This window comes from Moschus berezovskii, chromosome 12, assembly GCF_049115385.1.
Source record: "Moschus berezovskii isolate FMDL1 chromosome 12, NW_MosBer_1.0, whole genome shotgun sequence".
Taxonomy (NCBI): Eukaryota; Metazoa; Chordata; class Mammalia; order Artiodactyla; family Moschidae; genus Moschus; species Moschus berezovskii.
The window spans coordinates 45,150,787-45,175,142 of NC_142471.1; the positions used below are offsets into that span (position 1 = coordinate 45,150,787).

At 35.8% G+C, this 24,356-nt stretch overlaps 1 protein-coding gene across 6 annotated transcripts in view; it reads left to right on the top strand.

Moving 5' to 3' along the window:
- ZFAND4 (zinc finger AN1-type containing 4) overlaps positions 1–20,333 on the top strand; it is a 61,010-nt gene extending 40,677 nt beyond the window's left edge. For 2 of the 6 annotated variants that reach the window (XM_088842103.1, XM_088842104.1), the window contains exons 4-8: positions 4,318–4,465; positions 9,338–10,501; positions 11,203–11,257; positions 16,770–16,887; positions 18,082–20,333. In XM_088842103.1, the coding sequence (XP_088698229.1) occupies positions 4,318–4,465; positions 9,338–10,501; positions 11,203–11,257; positions 16,770–16,887; positions 18,082–18,217 (1,621 nt within the window). In that variant the 3' untranslated portion in view covers positions 18,218–20,333. Of the gene's footprint in view, positions 1–4,317; positions 4,466–9,337; positions 10,502–11,202; positions 11,258–16,769; positions 16,892–18,081 lie in introns of all 6 variants that reach the window. The other 4 variants (XM_088842101.1, XM_055425231.2, XM_088842102.1 and 1 more) reach the window with 3 other exon arrangements.
- Positions 20,334–24,356: the final 4,023 nt, after the last annotated feature.

Here is a 24,356-nt window from a genome sequence, read left to right on the forward strand (position 1 = left end):
CTGCAGCTTTAATCCAGCATCTCTTGCTTTCGACTGTGAGTAGAATTTCTTTATACCAGTCTTTCCATTTGCTAGTTTACTTTTGTTTCGGTTTTCTTCCTCAGGACATCCTCTTTTGGCTCTTTTTTCCTAGAGCAGAGAATCTAAGCTCTATAGCTTTGCGTGGAAGGCCCTTTATAACCTGTTATCATTTTTACAGCTCTTGTTTATTATGCCATGCTTTTGTACTTCTTTCTTCATTTGCTTGAAACATCACTTACTCCTTTTACTAAGAGTAAATAGAAAACTTCTATTTGTGTTTAAGACATAATCCAAATGTTGTTATGGATTTCAATTAAAATTGTATTATTGTTCCTTTTAATATATTCTTTGTTTCTTTTTCTTTTCCTCTCTATTCACTTACCAGAATTGGACAAGGGATAGGGTGGATGAGAAAGCAGAGCAGAAAGCTCTTTTCTTATCCCTAGGGAGACTTTCTGCTAAAGCTGAAACTCCAATACTTTGGCCACCTCATGCGACAAGTTGACTCACTGGAAAAGACTCTGATGCTGGGAGGGATTGGGGGCGAGAGGAGACGGGGACGACAGAGAATGAGATGGCTGGATGGCATCACCGTCTCAATGGACATGAGTTTGAGTAAACTCCGGGAGTTGGTGATGGACAGGGAGGCCTGGCGTTCTGTGATTCATGAGGTCGCAAAGAGTCGGACACGACTGAGCTACTGAACTGAACTCTTATAATAGGAGACAGTAACCGTTTCTGTAAAGGGCCAGATAGTAACTATTTTAGGGTTTTCAGGCCAAGAGATGAAGTTAAGGATACTATGTAAAAGTACTTATATAACCAGATAAATTTTTACAGACAAAATTCAAAATATAATACTAATAATTGAGTGTGTGTGTATCTAATTCAGGTCTACTAATGAGAAGAATGGAGTTCTTTTTTGTGGGAGTAATAGTTTAGTTAATTGGTGTTGAAAGTATTACGTGTCAAATTTGTGGAATCAGTTGTGAAAATTTATTTGTTAATATTGATCTGGAATGAGATTTTATTTTATCTTTAAAAATTTGTACTTCCAATACTGGTAGCAGTCCATGAGCATATGATTTTAATTGAGCACTTTCATCACCAAGAAGGCATTTGTAGAATACTCTTAGAGTCAGTTTTTGCTGTTTGCTTTTAGTATGTTATTATGTTGCACTTCCAGTTGAACATAGGTGGAGCTTCTCAATTGCACATTTAAATAGATTTTTGAAATATGCAGATTTCCTTTAACTTCCATTGACACTGTTGGTTCAGTAATATGTGATAGATTCAAATATTTACTGCAGAATACCTTCTGATGAATAACACAAATAACCATAGGTTTTAAACACATCACATTTTCATTAGCTTTGTAAATCCACCTGCCAAGCAGGAGACCTGGGTTCAATCCCTGGGTAGGGAAGATACCCTGGAGGAGAAAGTGACAACCTGCTCCATTACTCTTGCCTGGGAAATCCCATGGACAGAGGAGCCTGATGGGCAGGTGGATTCTTTACCACTGAGCCACCAGGGAAGATCATTTTGCCATCAATTAAGCAGCAGAGTACTGTGTTTATGATACAGAGACACTACAGGTAAGCTAAAGAAAAACAACATATTTGGACATTATCAGATTAAGGAATCATGACAACATGCCCAACTTGCAGGAAAGCAATGATAAGAAAGAGCAGAAAATTAAAAATGGAATATCTCATCACAGTATGAAAATGAAAATGAGAGTGCAACCAAAAGAAGTTTCGAAGTGGCTTCTTTACTAGCCAAACAAGGAAATATTTACCAGTTGTGAATTAGCAGCTGAACACAGCAGTTGAAAAAATGTGGCCAGAGAAAATAAACTTGTTTAAAGACTATTTTTTTGGCAAGAACAATTTCTAGAAGAGCTGAGAACAATGGAAGCAACATCAGTAGTCAGTTAAAAGATGAGGCATCACTTTCTTCCTTGGCTTTTGATGAATTAATATAAGCCAGATGTTACTCAGTTGTTTTTGTTTATTCAGGGTATCAATACCAAATTTGACGCAACATCTAGTATCAGTCATCACTATTAATCTCAACTCTTTCTACCTTACTGCTTTTTTAAGTGGGAAGTTAATTAAATTGTAACTTATCTGTGAAAGTCGCATGAGGACTTGGCTTCAGGATGAACAGTATTCTTGTTGAAATAAATATTGCATTTGCACATCTCTTATTCTTTAATCATATTAGATTAAAAGATTTAGAAAAAGTTAAATATAGCATTCAAGAAAATATTTACAGCATTTAAATATAAAGAAAGATATTCTTGGATTAAGTTGATAAATTAATGTGTTATCCTAGTTACATTTTTCCATTTAGAAAAAAATTGAGATTGGCTTCTCAGTGAATCATGAATCTATGCTTTGTGAGAGAAAACACAATATTGTGGTACTTGAAAAAATTAGGTGAACTTAAAAGTGTTTTTTATCTGCTAAAATGCATCCCATGAAATATTTCTCACGTATATATGCATGTGTATACACACACATAAACACATTGATCTCTGTAGGAAAACTGTAAAGGACCAGTGTTTTATTACAGGAAGATCGAGTCAGAAACTTCTTTCAGTATTCAATATGGATAAATTTAAAATGCCATGAGATAAATGAGAAGTAGTCGAAGTTAAAGTATTACAAGGTGAGCAAGAATCGAATATGCTTGAGTCATTCCTTCCAACTCCAAGGGAGAACTGGCAGAAATCTTCACTCAACCCTCTTTTTCAGGTGTAGTTAACCTCAAGACGAGAGCCTTCACATACTATAATGTTCTGTCACTTATTTGGATACATAAGCATGATGCAGTAAGATCTGTTGTTTGGTGCCTTGGGAAGCAACAGGAAGTAGTATAAAGAATAAGTTTTGGAACCAGAGAGATGAAGGATTTTAATCTTAGATTCATCATTTATGAGCTCGGATTTTACTATTGATTGAACAGAATCATTTAACTTCTCTCAACTGCAGGTTCCTCATTTATAAAAATGGGATATAATATCACTTTATGTAGTTTTTGTGAGGATTAGAAATATTATGTGGAAAGTCCTTGGCAGATTAGGCATTCAGTAAATAGTAGCAATGTTAATTTGGTCTTATGTCATTGTGTCAATTTTCATTTTATGCTAGACATCTCTTGTATTTAGGTAGAAATGATAGTCACAGATCAAGCAGAGGGACTGAATTGATTATGGAGACGAATTCCCATCTTTACTCCTCCTGATACCTATTGTTGCTGTGTAGTGTAATTAACCCATGATTCCAAAATGTCACCAGTTTCACATTTAGTTTCCTAAATGTAAATTTTAGGAATGGACATATCCACTCTTAGCTTCACCTTTGTGTGATAGTAATATGTCCTTCAGAAGTGGTTTGGAATATGCCTTGTTAGGGTTATCTTAGATTGTTTCCATTTCTTAACAATCATATAGAACAGGAAATCTTATTAATTCTCATACTGCTTTAGCATACATACTTTAGTTCTCCTATAGTACATTGGGCACAGTGACTAATATACATTCTTGCTATGCTCTATTTAAAATTTCATTCATTCTTCAAATACACTGAGATTATATAACTGTTTAAGTTTTCCCATTATTGAAAAACTTGAATGAAATTACAATTATTTGTGTTCCAGCAAACATTTATTAAATGTTTAATAAATCTAGCAAACATTTATTAAATATGTGCCAGGCATTGTGCCAGGTGCTAAGACTGGGAAGATGAAAAAAGCCCAGTATTAATATCTGTTTTCAACTTGCTTACATATAGAGGAGTAAGAGGGAAAGATAGACATATAATAGTAGGACAGTGTGATAGTACCATTATATTATGGCATTATGTAGTCAGAAGGGATTCCAAATAATAAGATATGAATAAATGTTATTGTAACTGATCAGTAATTGGAGTGTTTTACATTTGTAATAATTTGTCTCATGACTTGAACAAAGTGTGTCTTTTCATTGTAAAATCTATGCTACTCTGAGTGGTTCTGTTTCCAAACAAAAGATCTTCAGTTATGGTATATTGACTTTAGAAAAGCTCAGTTGTACTAGATTTTCGATAAAGTTAAATCATGATATTTATCCCCATTTATTTTTTCTCATAAGAAATACATTTTTGAATTACATTTGCCTTGAATTTCCATTGAGAAAATGAACTTATTTTATCATTAGTAGCATCTATAGCTTTATATTGTACTTAAATATTTGTAGTCATTGGGCGGGTATCAGGTGCATTTCAATAGTAATTATCATTTTCTTTGCAGTAGTGGTTCTGTGTATAGTTTGTATGCTGATGAAGATGAGGAAATAGAGCCTTCTCCTTCTGGGCAACAGATAATTGAAAATTCAATAACTATGAATAAGATGAAGCTGCTGAAGGCTAAGATGGAGAACATGAATCTCAGCAAAAAGGTGAAGCTTGGCCAGGTCTTTTTTCAGTTTATCCTTGCAGGACTCACAGCATTGAGGTTGTTGGTAATTGTTGGGAAAAAAATTTATATAAAATATTATTCATCTCAAGTTTCTGACCTCATTTATTGAAATATTAACTGTAAAGAATTAATTTTTTTCAGCCAGCAGTTTATTTAATGTGATAATATTGCACTCAAAATAACTCATGGCTTTAAAAAAATTTCATGGTTTTAGAACTAAGAAGGATAATAAAAGAGAGTCTAACCTTAATTTTGCAAGTTACTTTTTAAAATGCTCTTAATATTTGCTTATTATGGATAGGTCTGTCTGGGTGTTGATAAGGAATGTTTAGCTCTCCTAGATATTGTCAATTTTCCAAAATAATGAATTCTCTCCAGTAGTGAATGAGAGTTACAGTTTTCATGGATTCTTACCAGTATTTGATATTGTTCTTCTTTTTTATTTTTGTCATTCTCATTGGTGTGTAGTGGCATTACATTATAGTTTTAATTTACATTTCTCTGATTAATGAAGTTGAGCACCTTTCATGTATTTATTGGGTATTTGGATATCCTTTTTTGTAAAAATATGTATTCAAATTTTTTGCCCATTTAAAAAATTGAATTGTGTTCATTTTGCTTACTGATTTTTTTTGGAGATTTTTATATATTCTGTATTATTAGTTCTTTGTCATATGTATATCACTACTCTATAACTTTGCTTTTCACTCTGTTGGTAACTTTTTATTTATTGAAATGTACTATGTACCTAAAATAAAATTCACAAGTCTTTAAGATAGCTTGATGAATTTTTACATTTATATACAGTCATGTAGGTACAACTCAGATTAAAATAGGACCTGTTTTTCTCTCCGGATTTCCTTAGAGCCTTTCCCAGTCAATGCCTGCCTTTCCCTGCTCCCAAAATAACTACTATTCTTAACATGTGTCATCACAAATTAGTTCTTGAACTTGGTATAAATGATATCATATGTAATATACTTTTTTTTGGTCTGGTTTCTTTTGCTCAAGATAATACTTTTGCAGTTCATCCATTTGTTGCATGTATCGGTTCATTCTCTTTTACTGCTGTGTACTAATCCATTGTATGACTATACAGGCATACCTCGGAGATATTGCAGATTCGGTTCCAGACCGCCACAATAAAGCGAATATCACAATAAAGTGAGTCACACGAATTTTTTGATTTCCCAGTCCATATAAAATTTATATTTACACTATACTATAGTCTGTTAAGTGTACAATAGCATTATGTCTAAAAAACAATGTACATACCTTAATTGAAAATATTTATTGCTAAAAAATGCTAGCCATCATCTGAGCCTTCAGTGAGTTGTAGTAGTAACATCAAAGATCACTGATCACAGATCACCATAAGAAATATAATAATAATAATGAAAAAGCCTGAAATACTACAAGAATTACCAAAATGTGACCCAGAGATGCAAAGTGAGCAAATGCTGTTGGAAAAATGGCATCAATATATACTTGCTCAATGCAGGGTTGCAGCCAACCTTCAACTTGTAAAAAAGCAATATCTACAAAGTGCAATAAAACGAGGTATGCCTGTACTTCGTTTATTCTTTCTGCTTTTGACATTTTTGGCTTTCCTCAACAAAGCTGCTTTGAGCATTCTTTTATACACGTCTTTGGTGGACACACGCACTCTTTTCTTTGGGGCACGTAGCTAGGAGTGGACTTGTAGAGTACTTCTGGGCTCTTGATTCTGTTCTATTGGCCAGTATGTCTGTCTTTATGCCAGTACCACACTTTTCTGATTACTGAGCTTTGCAGTAGGTTTTGAAATCAGGAAGTGTGAGACCTGCAACTTTGTTCTTTGTCAAGATTATTTTGACTCTTTGGAGTTCCTTGTGGTCACTTACAAATTTTAGGGTGGATTATTCTATTTTTGGGGAAAAAAAACCATTGGGATTTTGATAGGGATTATATTTAATCTTTAGATCCATGTGACTCATGGCTCTGAAATCCTTAGTTTACAAATATGTGGAATACTATATATCTTTTTTATTGACTTGTACTTTAATATCACTGTAGTCAGAGAACATACTCTAAATGATTTCAGACCTTTGAAATAAGTTGAGGGTTGATTTGTGACTAAGCATATTGGTAAATGCCATGTGGAAGGACTGTAGTCTGTTACTGTATGTGTGTGTGTGTGGTGTTCTGTATATATCAGTTAGATAAGTGTTATTTGTGTTGTTCGGTGTTCTGGAGCCTTTCTGATTTTTGTGTGTGTCTGTTTTCCATCAGTTATCGAGAGAAGTTTATTAGAAAGCTCCCCTTTGGTTGTGAATTTGTGTGTTTCTTCTTTTAATATGTTATTTTTGCTTTATATATTTTGCAACTGTCAAACTAGGTCAGATGATCTAGTACAGATTTGTATGATATCCAAGGAATTATGGTATCTTTCTTGTAGTTTGTATTATTATAAATATTGTTATTTATTATTATAAAAATATTTGTCTTGTAATGCACTTGTATTAAAAGCTATTTTGTCTGATATTGGTATAGCTAAGCTAGCTTTCTTTTGATTTATATTTCTATCGTATATCCTTTCCATTTTATTACTTTTACTCCTATGTTTCTATATTTAAGAATTTTTCTTATAATCAGTGGATGATGGATTTTTTAAAAATTTTTTATCCAAACTGACAAACTTTTCATTCTGTAATATTTATTATAATTACCAATACATGTGAATTTTTATCATCTTACTATTTGTTTTCTATTTAACCACCTGTTTTATGTTTCTTTTTCCTCTCTTCTTTCCTTTCCTTAATCTACTTTTTGTTTTTCAATTTTTATCCTATTACTTTGTTATTTATTAGTTTTTTCAAATGGTTACTCTAGAGATTATTTGTACATTCTTGACTATAGTATAATAAAAATGATTTTTATCCCTTTTCTTTTAATGCTAGAATCTTAGAACACTAACTCCAGTTATACATATGAACATCTTTTGTGTCATTTTTGTCATGCATTTTAATTTACATATATTTTGAACACCTCAAGTTGTTTTATATTGCCAATATTATTTATATTTATCCACATATTTACCTTTTCTGTTGCTCTTTCTTCTTTCCTTTCTTCTTTCCTCTAAAGATTATTTTCCTTCTGTCTGAATCTTCTAGTGCCTTTTTTTTTTCATTTATGACTCTTGGCAATTAAATCTCTCAGTCTTTGTCTGAACCCTTACTTTGCCTTTTTTTATTTTGAAAAATGTTCAGTCCTTCAGAAATGTTATACCTATGAACATCCATGGAAATTTTACCTAGATTCAACAATTAACATTTTTTCCACATTTGCTTTCTCTGTTTTTTTTTTTTTTACCTGATTCATCTGGGAGTTAGTTGCAAATATCATGACATTTCCCCCTAAATATTCAGTAACTCCTAAGAATAGAGTCTTCTCCTATATAACTGCAATTCAGTTATCATATACATAATTTATCACTGATACACATTATATAATCTATATTCATATTTCTTCATTTCTCAATAATGTATTTGCCAGCATTTACTTTGATTTTTTGTTCTCTTTTCAATTTGAGATCCAATCAAGAATCATGTGTTGTATTTAGTTGTAATGTTTTCTTGGTCTGCTTTTTTATGCAGAATTATTTCTTAGCCTTTTTTTAAACATTCATGTCAAATAGTTTTGAAGTATTGGCTAGTTTTGTAGAATATCCTTAATTTGGATTTGTCTTATTGTTTCATCATGATTAGATGCAAGTCAAACATTTTTGGCTGCATATTACATTATTTACATTTTCTTATATTTCTAGGTTGGGAGTTTTGGTATTTCATCAGGTGTTCCATTCTTTGTCATGTTTATATCAGTCCATATCTTGAAGATAAGTGCTAAGGCTTTATATTTTTAATTTTCAACTTTAACCATACATCATGAATTGTTGTGACACTTCTATTGAAATCAACTATATTGGGAACTCCTAGACCACTCCTGGATTTGATGATTTGCTTGAAGGACTCACAGGACTAGCATATCGTTTTACTCATGGTTAAGATTTATTTTAGCAAAAGGGTACAAAGCAAAATCAGCAAAGGGAAAAGGTGCCTGGTGGGTGAAGTAATAGAGGAAATCAGGTACAAACTTTCCCAGTGAAGTCTCATAAGATGTATATAGTTACTTTGTCAGTGAGTTTTATCAGCACATGTGGAATGTTGTCTACTAGGGAATCTCATTAAAGACTTCGTGCCCAGGGATTTCATTAGAAGCTCTTAATGAAGGCACCCTCTGCCTGGCACGTACCAAAATTCCAGACTCCCAGAAGAAAAGTCGATGTTCAGCATAAACTGTATTGCTTGCACAAACAAATTAGGCACAATGAATGTCTCTTACAAGTTAGGGTAGCAGGAACCTTCTTGAAATACAAGTTTCTGGAAGCCAGCCAAGGGCCAGACTTGCACGCAGGCGTTTTCAAGATAGACGTTTAGGTCATCTATTAACTCTCTTCTGCAGTAGCTACCTATCCAAACACTTGACTCGTCTTACTAGGAAAAGTTGTTGGGGATCTGAAATAGGTCAGCTGTGTCATATCTAATATAATAAATTTTCTTCTCAACAAAACTGACAAATAATCAATAGTGATGAAAAAGAAAATTGGTTTTCTTTAACATTGTCGGGAATTATACTCAATGAAGAAAGATAGCAAAATTCTTCTCAATCATAAGCTTAAGATTTTAATCTTTTAATATTTTAGATTGAGGTAATCCAAATGCCAATATGTAAGTAACCTTTTCTTCGATAATTTTTATTAATGGGTGGAGACAATAACTGTGTAAAGAATTATGTATTCCTTCCTTTCTTTTAGCCTAAGAAAGCTGTCAAGGTAAAACCTCGTCCACCCATAGCTCCTCGATCTTCTAGTAGTTCCACAGCAGCTGCGCGCCATAGATTGTTAAGAGTTCTTCCCCACATTGGGGAGTCTTGTTTACCTTCTCCTGGGAACACATATCTACCTGACTTGGCCAGCAGTGCAGTTTCAAGTTTGGCAGCTCTGCCCCCTGCTGATAGACCCGTATCGTCTATCACTAGTGATTTTCTTAAGGAAGATGATAACTGGGAGAGTTACACACTGTCTCATTCCAGTAGTGGCTTCAAACTACCATCTCAGATACCTCGTATGGAGTTTGAAACTGACAAAGAGCTTGCTGATACTATTCTCCATCTTGAATCATCCCTGCCTAGGCGGACAAAGCACTTTTCAGGAAATCTGTCATCTAACAATGAGGATGACACTGTTTTATTTCCAACTTCAGAAGAGTGTGTAACTGAAGAATCACTTCTACCTGAAGTGGGTTCATTTGCTTCCATTACAGAAGGAAATGCTGATAAACAGAGCAGTGGTATAGAAGGCACACGGAAGGTAAACCCAGAATTCTCTTTCATTATTGGTGATAAAGGGTTGAAAGCTAAAGAGCAGCATCTTAAACATGTTGCAAAAGTGTTGAATGGTGAATCAGTTCTCAACCACCATGAATTAAGTCCTCACAAGAATAGACTCTTATCACCTCTTCGCTGTTCTGCACCAATGTCACTCCATAATTCTCTGGCGAAACCACAGAGACAGTCCAAATGTTTTGAGTCTGGGAGCCTCCAGTCTTCTGCTTCACAAAACGTGCTTCGGTCATTGGATGTTCGAAATATAACTGATTCTTCTTTCTCTAGGACTACTCGCTTTCGAGCTGTTAAAGTTGATTCACCTGGGAAAAGATCTGATATTATTTCTAAAGTTGAGGCTCGGGATATCACAGAAATGGCTAACAGGGCATCCAAAGAGCCTGTTGGTTTTGTAAATAATATAGGTTTTCTCGCTTCGCTGGCCCGGAGCGCAAGCAGAGACAGCTTACAGAGTGCACGTGGGGCAGGCAGGCTGCGGACCTCTGGAATTGGGCTATCTACAAACCTCCAGCATTTTCAGGAAGAAAGCCTTAGGAAAAGTTCTCCTCAGTTAGAAACTACAGAATTTTTTTTAGTAAGTATTTGCCTTTCAATGTGTTCTACTAGTTATCCTTGTAGTGATTCAGGATACTTTGTTTTTTGTTTACATGTTAAATAAAGAGGTCTAAGGTTGAGTTCTTTTCATAACTTCCTCTTGAAATGTCTGTCTAGTTTATAGAAAATTTTTTGATAGTTGAGTCTTAAATAATGTTTCAGTTCTAAATTTAGAACTGTAATTAGAAAGTAATTTAATGTAAACTAGTTTTTTATAGTGCCTTAAGATTGTTTTAATTTTATCATATATTTAAAAATGCCAAATATTTTAATTAATATTTTTTCCCTAATAAGAACTTTTATTTGAGCCATCAGATTTTGCTCTCTTCCATCCAAGTACTAACCAGACCCCTTTCTTAGCTTCTGAGATCAGACAGGATCAGGCACGTTCAGAGCTAACCAGACCTGACCTTGCTTAGCTTCCAAGATCAGACAGGATCAGGCACGTTCAGAGTCATATGGCCATAGACAACTTATACTCTCTTGAAGGTAAAGAATAAGTACAATATTGATGGATGTGACAGCCAGGTCCCAAGTTAATTTACTTAAAAATAGATTAAATAATTTAAAATTAAAGTTCATCAACATTTTTGTCATAAAATATAATTATTTCATGTTAGGTGATCTCTCCTCTGTTTTCCATTAACTCACCTCTATAGATGTTTTGTGTTTTAATTGTAGTCTGCCCGTGGTATTGGAATGAATGGAAATAATACAACATCAGGGAAAAGAGTAGGTAAGCTACAGATAATTTTGAAAACAATATAAGGCTAATAATCATAGCATTATGCATACTATGAATTTGAATTTTCAAAGAGTAATGAGAAGAACATTCTCTGTGGTATATACAGAGTAAACTTCCCTAGACTTTGTTCCACTGAAGAAAATGATTAAGAGAACTGACTATAGGGCATATTTGAAGAATAAAACAAAAATTGAAATTGAGGTCTCTATTGTCTGGAAAAGGATATGGTCTATGTGAAAAGATAAGATGAATGAAAATTTAACATGTATTTCACAATTTATCTAGTCCCTGGCCACTCTAGAGCCATGCTGGGTGCAGGATGAGTTTTGAGAAAATACCCTAGAAAGGTGTTTCTTAAACTCATGGTCCAATATCAAGGATAGTAAGAGCTCCATTTGATGAACTGGTTATTTCTGGATACAAGAAAGAGACGGTCTTTTTGACTATCCCTTTCCAAGGCATACCAGCAGAAATGACTATATTAGCATTACTTCTACCAATAATATCTTAAAGGTATACTGGCCAAATACTAGCCAAAGAAGTCATTACTATCATCTTTTGTGTTCTAATACCCAGTCTAGAGATGGAAACTCTAACAAATATGTACCACGTTTGTAGCCCCAAAGTTCTAAAGGATACATTATGTATTATGATTGTCCTGTGAGTTTCTTGTCTTTAAAGAGATAACTAAGGTATGTTTCCACTACTGTATAAAGCCCAAGGCTCTAAAATTGTAATATATCTACTTTTTTCAATTTTTTATTGTAATAAAATTAACTATCCTAACCATTTTTAAGTGTACAATTGAATGGTATTAAGTACATTCACATTTTTAGCCAACCAATATCACCATGTATCTCCAGAACTCATTTCGTCTTCAAAATGGAAACTCTGTACCCTTTAAACTTTAACTCCTCGTTACTCTTTCCCGAGACCCTGGCAACCGCCGTTCTGTTTTCTGTCTATAATTTTAACTACTCTCAGTGCCTCACATAAGTGGAATCATTCAGTATTTGTCTTTTCGTGCCTGGCTTACTTTATGTAGCATAATATTCCCAAGGTTCATCTATGTTGTAGCATGTGTCAAAATTCCCATACTTTTTAAGCTGAATAATATTCCATTGTATATATATACACTATCTTGCTTACCTATGCATCTATGGATGGACACTTGTGTCACTTCCACATTTTAGCTACTGTGAATAATGTTACTACAAACACAAGTGTAGAAGTATCTCTTTGAGACTCTGATTGCAGTTCTTTTGAGTGTATATCCAGAAGTGGCATTACTGGATCATATGGTAGTTCTGTTTTTAATTTTTTTGGGAATTACTGTAAACTTTTCCATAGTAGCTCTGCTGTGTCACATTCCCAGCAGCAGTGTACAAGGTTTCCAATTTCTCTACTTTCTCACCATACTTGTTATTTTCTGTTTTGTTTGATAGTCGGCATCCTAACAGATATGATGTGGTATCTTTTTGTGATTTAGATTGCCATTTCCCTGTTGATTAGTTGAGTGGAGAAATGTGTGTTCAAATTCCTTGCCCTGGAGGCATGAAATAAAAAAAAAAAACCTTGCCCATTTTTGAATTTGTTTCTTGGTTTTCTTGTCTCCATATTTTCTGGATATTAACTCCTTATGTATGATTTGCAAATATTTCTCCCATCTATAGGTCACCTTTTTACTCTGTTGATTGTCTTGATGCTCAACAGTTTTTAATTTTCATAAAGTCAATTTGTATATTTTTGTTGTTGTTGCCTGTGCTGGGTATTGTGTTCAATAAATTGTTACCAAATCCACTGTTAATGAAACTTTTCCCTTACGTTTTCTTCTGGAAGTTGTGTAGTTTTAGGTCTTACATTAGGTCTTTAATACATTTGAATTAATTTTTATATATGGCGTAATGTAAGGGTCCAACTTCATTCTTTTCCATATAGATATCCAGGTTTTCGGGGCTTCCCCGATAGCTCAGTTGGTAAAGAATCTGCTTGCAACGCAGGAGACCCCGGTTCGATTCCTGGGTCAAGGAGATCCACTGGAGAAGGGATAGACTACCCACCCCTGTATTCTTGGACTTCTCTTGTGGCTCAGCTGGTAAAGAATCCGCCTGCAATGTGGAGGACCTGGGTTCGATCCCTGGGTTGGGAAGATTCTCTGGAGAAGGGAAAGGCTACCCATTCCAGTATTCTGGCCTGGAGAATTCCATGGGGTTGCAAATTTTTCATCCAGTTTTTGAGGCTATATTCGTTAAAAAAAACTGTCCTTTTCCCCATCATATGGTCTTATTAGTACCTTGTCAAAAATCATTTGATTATATTTGTGAGGGTTTGTTTCAGAGTTCTGTTATGTTCCATTGATCTATATGTCTCTCTTCATGCCAGTGCCATGCTGTTTTTGATTAATGTATCTACTTTTAATATTATAATTATTTTCCTTTGCGCATGTGTGCTAAGTTGCTTCAGTTGTGTCCAACTCTTTGTGACCCCATGGACTGTAGCCTGCCAGGCTCCTCTGTCTATGGGATTCTCCAGGCAAAAATACTGGCGTGGGTTGCCATACCCTTCTCCAGGGAATCTTCCCGACCCAGGGATCGAACCGACATCTCTTACATATCCTGCATTGGCAGAAGAGTTCTTTACCACTAGCGCCACCTGGAAAGCCATAAATAGATGTCAGTTTTCTTTTAACATCTGTTTAAATCTGTCTTGTACTAATCCACAGCTCAGCCTCTTGGAAGTTTGAGTTGTACTTATTCTATCTCCCTAAACTCTAATTCAAGCTACAGTGTTTTCTTCTGAAACTGCTGTTGCTGAAAAGGTCTTCATAATTTTCAATCCAGTGGATGATTCTGTATACTTATCTTGATTGTTATGGCCCTTCTTCTTAAAAGAGTTTTTCTCTTTCCTTTCTTTTTTTATTCTGGGCTGTTACATTTTTGTTTTTGTGTTTTTTTAAGCTTCAGGTTTCTTTTGAACTTTTTTTACCAGCCCCTCTGCTTGTCCCCATATACTCTTTTGATTGATTTCATTTAGGTCAAGTCATCAACTGCTACTTGCAGTTTATGATTCCCCAAACTAGAGCTGTGTAACTTCCTGCCATTTCCTTCCTGCCATACAGTAATAACAGTATCATTCTCAATTACTTAGAAGAGTTTGTGAAAATTCTGGCATAAGTTTTGTTTAATTGACTTAAGTTTTTCCATTGGTTCTCTTTGCTTTTCACTGTAAGGTCTCCCTTGGCAGTCGTACCCATCTTCATCGGTTTAGTTATCATTTTTAGGCAGAAGACTACCAAACCTGTATCACAAATATTGCCTTATTACTTTATTGGCTGACTTTTCTGTTGGGTGAATTTTTATAGATCATCGTGTTAGACCAAATATTAAAGTAGGAAGTGCCAAACAAGTGCCTTAATCCAAATATCTTTACTCTCATCCTGAAAAGCAACTCTTCACATCAGCATTATTTTATTGACTTTTTCTTTTTTCATATATGTTCATTACATATTTGAGAGAAGGCTTCAGTGAAAAGTTAATGATTGGTGCTATCTTCTTACTGGATAAGTAGAATTTTACTAAGTTGACAAAGTTACTGAGCATTTTAGAAGAGGAGATGGCACTTGTAAATGGATCTGGTGCATCATTCAGGGTGGGAATGATGTGGCCCATGATAGAAAATGACTCTGAAAAGTTATAAAGGCATATTGGACACATAAGTCCTTGACTGTCAGTCCATGGAATTTGAATTTTTCCTCTTTGTAGGAGGGAACTTACCTATTTGGGCTGGTTCCCAGCATGGAGTATGTGACCAATAAATTGTTTTTTCCTCTAGTGGAGAGAAGGATAAGTGGAAACCGTTGTCGGAGGAGAGTGCTGCAGTCATGTTTCTGTGCCACCTCATTCGGTCACTACTGTGCGCTCTGTTTCTGCACATTCACAGGAGTTTCTGAATGAAAACAGGGGTGGGAAACTTAAGTACCCCAGAGAAAGAAAAACATGAAAATAAGACTACACTGAACTAAATTTTTGTCAACAGATTTTTTTTTAACTTTTGTTTAAGGAACAATATCCTACGCCTGAATTCCAAAGATAATTGCAATTAGATGAACTTCAGAGGGTATCTGGTAATATGTGCCATTCCTGTGTGTCCTGTGCAAATGCCCCTTAGTTTTATTAATTAAGAAGAGGAAAGTATCCCATCATCTTTGTGAAATGTTCTTGATAACTCTTAAGTGCTCTTGAAGAAGAAAGTGCTTATTAGCTTGAGTTGGTAACTGACCGCCATTAGGAGTCATAAGTTAGTTTCCAGTTTGGGGCAGTTTTTTTTTTCTTCCAGTTTTGGGCAAGATCTGGGAGTGTATTTCAGACTAGTCATAAAGCATTAATTTTATTCTGCTTGTATATACAGAACCCAATCCAGATTTTGGCAAAAGACATACTGCCAATTAACTGTAATTCCAACTTTTTGAACCCTTGAAGTAGATTACTTTTAGCTGCTACATAGCATTAAGCCCAGGCCTCCCAAACCTTTTTTGATAGTAGAGAATGGGTACCGTTTCCATTGACATGCTATACTGTTTTTCTTTTTTTCTTCTCACTCCTTCCCTTTGTTTTTGCTTTGTTTGCTTCTTCCTTCTTGGCCTTTGGGTGCCACCAAGCACTGTGTACTTGTACTTTTATTGTAACAACTGTGGATGATGACATTGAGCCTCTCTGCTCATGAGTGGGGTTTGTTGGAGTTTTGCTCAGTTTTAAAAGCATTTCATTTCATATTAAACTGATTTAATTCTTTCTCATATAATAGCAGATGTGCTCTTATATTTAAGATAAAAAATCAACCTGTTGCTATAGCCCAGAATTTAGTAAATATTTTTTGGAATGGTTGTAGTACTGTGAAATTGAACAGTGCACCCTACAAGTCACTATTGATAATTCCGTATTTTATATAATTATTTTAAAAATTCAGAATGTTTTTTATTGTGAGAACTGAGTTGACCTTTGAACACTTAGAAACTTAGGGAGAAAAATACATGTCCTGTTATCTTAAAAATGAACAAATTGAAGTTTTAAATAATTTGCTCATGGTTCGATGAATTTAGTTTCTATGGTATAATTAGTAATAAGAGATCAGTTTCATGATATTCTCATGCTCCTTCTTGGTGTGAAAGAACAGGGTGATTTTAATACATACTATGTTGTTCCTCAGAAGCTTCATAAATACAATTTTGAGCTAGACATTTTTCTTGATTCTCAAAGTTTAGTGTACTTTAAATATACATATTGCCCTCAGAAATAGTAGAAATTACCATGTATTAAGAGAAACAACAGTTCTAGTTCATCTTTATTACGGATTCTGTAAATAATTTTAGATATAAAAAAGCACAAATTAATATTTATGGCTTAGAGGTTTGCTGTGACAGGAATGTGTTTAATGTTTTGTTTTATAGTATTTCACATTTAGAATTTTATTTCTGTATTAATCAAGATGTCCTTTCTCTGAACAGGGGAATGTACTCATCACCTCCCACCTGTGAAAGCCCCTATTCAAACAAAGAAGAAAACAACAAAGCATTGTTTTCTTTGTGGAAAGAAAACTGGACTGTCTACTAGCTACGAATGCAGGCAGGTTGGCTAGCTGAAAAGTTGAGATGCTTTCTTAGTGGTGACCTAGCTTGGTTGGCTGTAGTCCGTGGGGTTGCTAAGGGTCGGACACGACTGAGCGACTTCACTTTCACTTTTCACTTTCACACATTGGAGAAGGAAATGGTAACCCACTCCAGTGTTCTTGCCTGGAGAATCCCAGGGACGGGGGAGCCTGGTGGGCTTCCGTCTATGGGGTCGCACAGAGTTGGACACGACTGAAGTAACTTAGCAGCAGCTTAGGGATACAATAGAAAATGTTCTTTAAATTGCCTCTTCATAATATCATTTAGATGATGTTCAAATAGCAGTCCTTAGCTGAACTCTTTATTGGCCGAAGTAAAGAGCAAATAGATAGCTTATGCATTTCCAAACTCCTGAGATCCTCTCCTGCCCTCTAAAGTAGGATATATAAACCAATGGAAGTGTGTGTTCTCTTTGTCTTATGATAGATAGACTTGGTTTTTCTTTGAATGTAGCTTGGGAGAACACTTCTTCCAAGATTCTATTTTAAATTGAATAAAAAGGACTAAATTTAATGTTAATGTACTATTAATTATATGGTACACTTTTGTTTCAAAAGAGATGAATATTATGTTTACAAAAATAATGAGTTTTTTCTACCGATAACTATATAGTAGTATGATTAATACGCTCCAAGGATGGTGTCTGCCCTTAGGTTGAGGCCAGGCATTAAGTAAAGCTGCTGCTTTTAGAGTGTATTCTGTTCAAATGGAAACAGCTTACCTTGTTGCTGAAATACTTTAAAATCCTTTCATGGCATAGTTAGGTTTTACATAATTTGATTTTCTTATTAGACTGAATTTCTCAGAAATTGACAGTTTGCCCAGGCTTACTAGATATGAAAGAAGGTGGTACACATATCTATTGGCTTTCGCAGTTTTACTACTTCATAAAGGTCTACATCCTCTTTCACTTCAGAGGACATTCTTTATTATACACTTGCACATTCATGGACAATTAACTTGTTCTTTTTTTGGGGGGGGGTGGGATGCCTGTGCTTGTTTATAAGTATAAGGGAATTGTCAATTCTGAAATTGCTAAAGAGAACCTAAAGGCTCCTGTTGGACTACCTGAAGTCAAGCTTTGATCTCCCAAAGAGAGGAGGCTCTTATAGAAATGTGACTCTTCACATAAACTTTTTTTGTGCTTTAGATGTGGAAACAACTTCTGTGCATCTCATCGCTATGCAGAAACTCACAGCTGCACCTATGATTACAAGAGTGCAGGGAGGAGATACTTACAGGAGGCAAATCCTGTGGTTAATGCACCAAAACTTCCAAAAATCTAACTTGCTCTGCACCTAACTGTTCTGCACAAGGAATCGTATTACAGTGACAGAAGAAATATTGTTGAGACTGCATTATTTTTGTTCGACTCCAAAAGACTTGCCAAATAACAAAAGCTTATTATGCATACTGTTGGAGAATGAGAAAGCTACTGTATTTGACACCTTTATTCTTTGGTGAATCAAAAAGTTTTAAAAGTAGTTTGAAAAACTTTATAATGATGTAGCTTTGTTATTATATGTCTTGTGTTAAGTATTTTATATTTGAAACTGCAATTTTACTAAACAAGTCTTCAAAAGATGCACTTTAGGAAGTTAACATTGACTGTGTAACCAGCTTCCATGTTGTACAGAAATGAGCTGTCATATAATGGCTCTACTCAAATCTACAGTTTTTTTTGTGGGGGTGGTGTGGGTGGGGATTAAAAAAAAAAAACCCATACATGAAAGTTCATTGTGTTTACTGGCAAGTTCCTTTTTATGTCAAGCTTTTTATAAAAAAGAACATTTGGTTTTCCAGTGTGGTTTTAACACATGTATTTCTTCTATATTCAGATTGGCATTTGGATATGTATCCATTCTACAGTATAAAACACATCATGTTAATCATAGTATATATCTCTTAAAATACTGCTTTTTGAATGGTAGTCCCACTTGTTGCCATTAAATAGAGAACCCAACTTTTCACTTTTTGAAAAATGAGTATATTGAAAACAAAATCTCAGAGCTTGGTTTGTTTTTCTTATGTTGAGTGCTATTACCAGGAAAAATTCAAATAAATATTCAATTTCATTATGATTTTGATTTGATTATTTACAATAATTTTCTCTTATAAATACTTAAAAAAACCATTTAAATAAATCAGTAATTTATTCTGCTTGAAAAAATGACTATCAATATAAAAGAATTCTTTTACAGTATAAGGATCCTGCTCCCCAGATGTAGCTAATACAGCTTTCAAGCTTTGAGGAGGCCGCTTGCTTTATGGAAGCTTAGTTGAATCTGATGCTGAACCTTGGCAAATAGCTAACAGGCAACCCAAATGGACTCTGCAACTCTAGTCCAACCCAGGTGGGATGTGCATGGGTACCAGAGGCTATATAGAGGTGAACAAAATGGAGAGTTCTGTTACCCTTCCTCTATTTCTTGTGCTCAGTCGTGTCCAACTCTTTCCAGCCACATGGACTGTAGTCCACCAGGCTCCTCTGTATATGAGGTTTTTTCCAGGCAAAAATACTAGAGTGGGTTGCCATTTCCTACTCCAGGGGATCTTCCTGACCCAGGGATTGAACCAGTATCTCTTATGTCTTCTGCATCGGCAGGAAGATTTTTTACCACTGTGCCAGCTGGGAAGCCCTCTACTTCCCAGCATACTTTTTAAGGGGGGGCTATCTGTATAGGCTCGTGAAAAATATTTCCGTGTTGCGTAGTTCACTTTTTCTTCCCTTTATCAAGACCAACTGTGCTTTATATTTTTAAAATCTTAAGAACTCTATGTTATGTAGATAGGCTGCTGAAAAATGGACCAAAACATTTTATTCTATAGATAAAAATGAATGTTTAGGACATATTTGATATATGCTTAGTGCACTATCAGAGAAGGCAGTGGCACTCCACTCCAGTACTCTTGCCTGGAGAATCCCATGGACGGAGAAGCCTGGTGGGCAAAGAGTCAGATACGGCTGAGCGACTTCACTTTCACTTTTCACTTTCATGCATTGGAGAAGGAAATGGCAACCACCAAGACCATGCATTGTAGAAATCACTCTTGCTTTAAGTTTACCAAAGATTTTGGTCAAAGTTGAGTCTTTTTACTAATTTCTAAGTCACTGAGAAACCAGTTTAATTCAATAAATTATATCATTATTTGGAGGCATTTCTTTATGTCTCAAATTCTTATGAGGTAGTGATCATAATTTTTAGAGACCTCAGATCTATCCTTGCATTGCTAGTAAATAGAATGCCTTACATACAGGCACTGGTTAAACATTAGTTAAATTAATTGTATTGGACAGTTTAACCATGATAAAAATAAATGCATTTATACTGTTGTATATAACTTTAATAAAATCTAACTTCTGGATTTTTTAAAACAGTTAAGCATTTGGTTTTAGCAGCACTAAAAATGTCTGAAAAATTTTAACTTTTAACTTGCAAATATTTCACATAGTTTAGTGAATTTTAGTCATTCTAATATGGGAATTTTACATACTAGGATGTTTTAAACTTTTATAAGTGTTGTGACTTATGGAAGTATTTAATTATGAAAAAGACAGGGATAAGTTTTCTGATATATGTTTAATAATATGGTTTTATACCATTATGACATAATTCAGTCTTATATTTAGCAATGTTTTCCCAATTATGACCCCTATACTACTCCTGGAACATGAGATGATTTTAAGTGGTACACAGGTGAACATTTTAAGAAATATATATTTTTAATGTGTATCTTGGAATGTGAAGTCAAGTGGGCCTTAGAAAGCATCACTACGAACAAAGCTAGTGGAGGTGATGGAATTCCAGTTGAGCTATTTCAAATCCTGAAAGATGATGCTGTGAAAGTGCTGCACTCAATATGCCAGCAAATTTGGAAAACTCAGCAGTGGCCACAGGACTGGAAAAGGTCAGTCTTCATTCCAATCCCAAAGAAAGGCAATGCCAAAGAATGTCAAACTACCGCACAATTGCACTCATCTCACACGCTAGTAAAGTCATGCTCAAAATTCTCCAAGCCAGGCTTCAGCAATATGTGAACCGTGAACTCCCAGATGTTCAAGCAGGTTTTAGAAAAGGCAGAGGCACCAGAGATCAAATCGCCAACATCCGCTGGGTCATGGAGAAAGCAAGAGAGTTCCAGAAAAACATCTATTTATGCTTCATTGACTATGTCAAAGCCTTTGACTGTGTGGATCACAATAAACTGTGGAACATTCTGAAAGAGATGGGAATCCCAGACCACCTGACCTGCCTCTTGAGAAACCTGTATGCAGGTCAGGAAGCAACAGTTAGAACTGGACATGGAACAACAGACTGGTTCCAAACAGGAAAAGGAGTACGTCAAGGTTGTATATTGTCACCCTGCTTATTTAACTTATATGCAGAGTACATCATGAGGAACGCTGGGCTGGAAGAAGCACAAGCTGGAATCAAGATTGCCAGGAGAAATATCAATAACCTCAGATATGCAGATGACACCACCCTTACGGCAGAAAGTGAAGAGGAACTCAAACGCCTCTTGATGAAAGTGAAAGAGGAGAGTGAAAAGGTTGGCTTCAAGCTCAACCTTCAGAAAACAAAGATCATGGCATCTGGTCCCATCACTTCATGGGAAATAGATGGGGAAACAGTGGAAGCAGTGTCAGACTTTATTTTTTTGGGCTCCAAAATCTCTGCAGATGCTGATTGCAGCCATGAAATTAAAAGACGCATACTTCTTGGAAGGAAAGTTATGACCAACCTAGATAGTATATTAAAAAGCAGAGACATTACTTTGCCAACCAAGGTCCATCTAGTCAAGGCTGTGGTTTTTCCAGTGGTCATGTATGGATATGAGAGTTGGACTGTGAAGAAGGCTGATCACCAAAGAATTGATGCTTTTGAACTGTGGTGCTGGAGAAGACTTTTGAGAGTCCCTTGGACTGCAAGGAGATCCAACCATTCCATTCTAAAGGAGATCAATCCTGGGTGTTCATTGGAAGGACTGATGCTAAAGCTGAAACTCTAATACTTTGGCCACCTGATGCGAAGAGTTGACTCACTGGAAAAGACTATGATGCTGGGAAGGATTGGGGGCGGGAGGAGAAGGGGACGACAGAGAATGAGATGGCTGGATGGCATCACCGACTCAATGGACATGAGTTTGAGTGAGCTCCGGGAGTTGGTGATGGACAGGGAGGCCTGGCGTGCTGTGATTCATGGGGTCGCAAAAGAGTCAGACACGACTGAGCGACTGAACTGAACTGAATGTGTATCAGAAGAAAACTGTAACTCTAAGTAATAAGTTGAAAATAATATAGGTTAAGAAAGTTGATGAAAACTGACAAGGTTACATACAATAAAAATTATAAAAGCAGATGTGAGTGGCTAGAATTTAGGATAAAAGGTATGATGTTTTTACTTTTCTTTGAAAATTATGTTAAACTTTCAAAGTGATGAAAGTAGATTACATAGTTTTAGTAAAAGTATAAAAGGATGAAAAATGAAAGATTTCACCAAATACCTCCCCAATCTCTTAATGATTTCTAATTTTATTTTTTTGGTAGTTACCATCATAATAGTAGCCAAGGTAGATAGACATTTTTGATACCACATTATTACAGGTAAGGAATTTAGCATAATAATACATTACCTTAAGACTTTTACTTCCCAGTTTTTTAGTGCATTAGTCTAGTGCTCATACTGCCATAACACAAAATACCACAGACTGTGTGGCTTAAACCACAGAAATAATTTTCTCACAGTTCTGGAGACTAGAAGTCCCAGGTCAAGGTCCAGCAGGGTGGGTTTCTGGTGAGCCCTCTCTCTGCCTTTCAGAGAGCTGCTTTCTGACATGGCCTTTCCTTAGTGTACACACATGGAACTCTGACGTCTCTTCTCATAAAGACATACGTTAATAGCATGACTTCCCTGGTGGGCCAGTGGTTAAGAATCTGCCTTGCAATGCAAGGGACACTGGTTTGATCCCTCTTCAGGGAACTGAGATCCCACATTTCCAGAGCAGCTAAGCTTGTGAGCCACAATTAAGAGAGTCAGTCTGTGTGTCACAACTAAGACCCATCGAGGGCAAATCAATAAATATTAAAAAAAAAAGATTAATACCATGGGATCAGTTTCACTCTTATGACCTCATTTAATCTTAATTACTTCCTTACTCCAGATACATCCTCATTGCGTTTAGGGCTTCAACACAGGAATTTGGAGGAGACGCATTTAGCCCATAGTAGTGAGTTGAGTGGAGAAGGCAATGGCAAGCCACTCCAGTACTCTTGCCTGGAAAATCCCATGGATGGAGGAGCCTGGTAGGCTGCAGTCTGTGGGGTTGCTAAGGGTCGGACACGACTGAGCGACTTCACTTTCACTTTTCACTTTCACACATCGGAGAAGGAAATGGCAACTCACTCCAGTGTTCTTGCCTGGAGAATCCCAGGGATGGGGGAGCCTGGTGGGCTTCCATCTATGGGATCGCACAGAGTCAGACACGACTGAAGTGACTTAGCAGCAGCAGCAGTGAGTTGAGTTACGCTGAAAAAAGTGAAAATGTTAGTCCCTTAGTCTTGTCTGTCTCTTTGCGACCCCATGGACTATAGCCTGCCAGTTTCTTCTGTCCATGGAATTGCCCAGGCAAGAATACTGATGTGGGTAGCCGTTTCCTCCTCCAGGGATCTTTCTGATCCAGGGATAGAACCCAGATCTTCTGTATTGCAGGTAGAGTCTTTACCATCTGAGCCACCAGGGAAGTATTTCAAATTCACCAACTCCTCTGCAGTTACCTGAGTCCATGTTACCATAGCTTTCACCCGAGCTATTGCAATAGCTTCCTCACCAAGTTCCTTGAATTTAGTTCTGTGCCCTTCATGACCCATTTTATACTCCTAAACATACTGTGCTTGCAGAACCTAAAAAACTAAGCTCATCAATGTCAAAATCTATCAGTGACTTCTTGTGTTCTTATTCAAAGACTTAAATCCCAACCCTTACTAGTAAGGCCCCTGTATTCTGGCTTCCATCTGCTTCTCCAGCCTCGTGCTGTACTGTTTTATCCACGTTTTCTGGGATTTGCCCACACTTTTAGTTTTCCTAGCTTGTTTGCCCATTAACACCTACTCTTATTTTGTCAGATGCCAGCTCCATCATTACTTTTTGAAGGAAGGCTTCCCTGATCTCTCTCTAAGTCAGTATCCTTTCTCTGACATTAATACTTTTGCTTCATGGATTATACCGTGGTATTATTTTGACACCTGTGCTGTCCTTTGAACTGCACAAGATGGCAAGTCCCTGAAGGCAGGAATTGCCCTCCTGTCCATCTATCTATCCTTGTTCCCAAACATTACATATAAACCCTCGTTAAATCAACTTTAAGTGATTATATAGTCTTTTCTGCTTTGCTTTTAGGTTGATTTTACATTAAAAGGCAACAAAT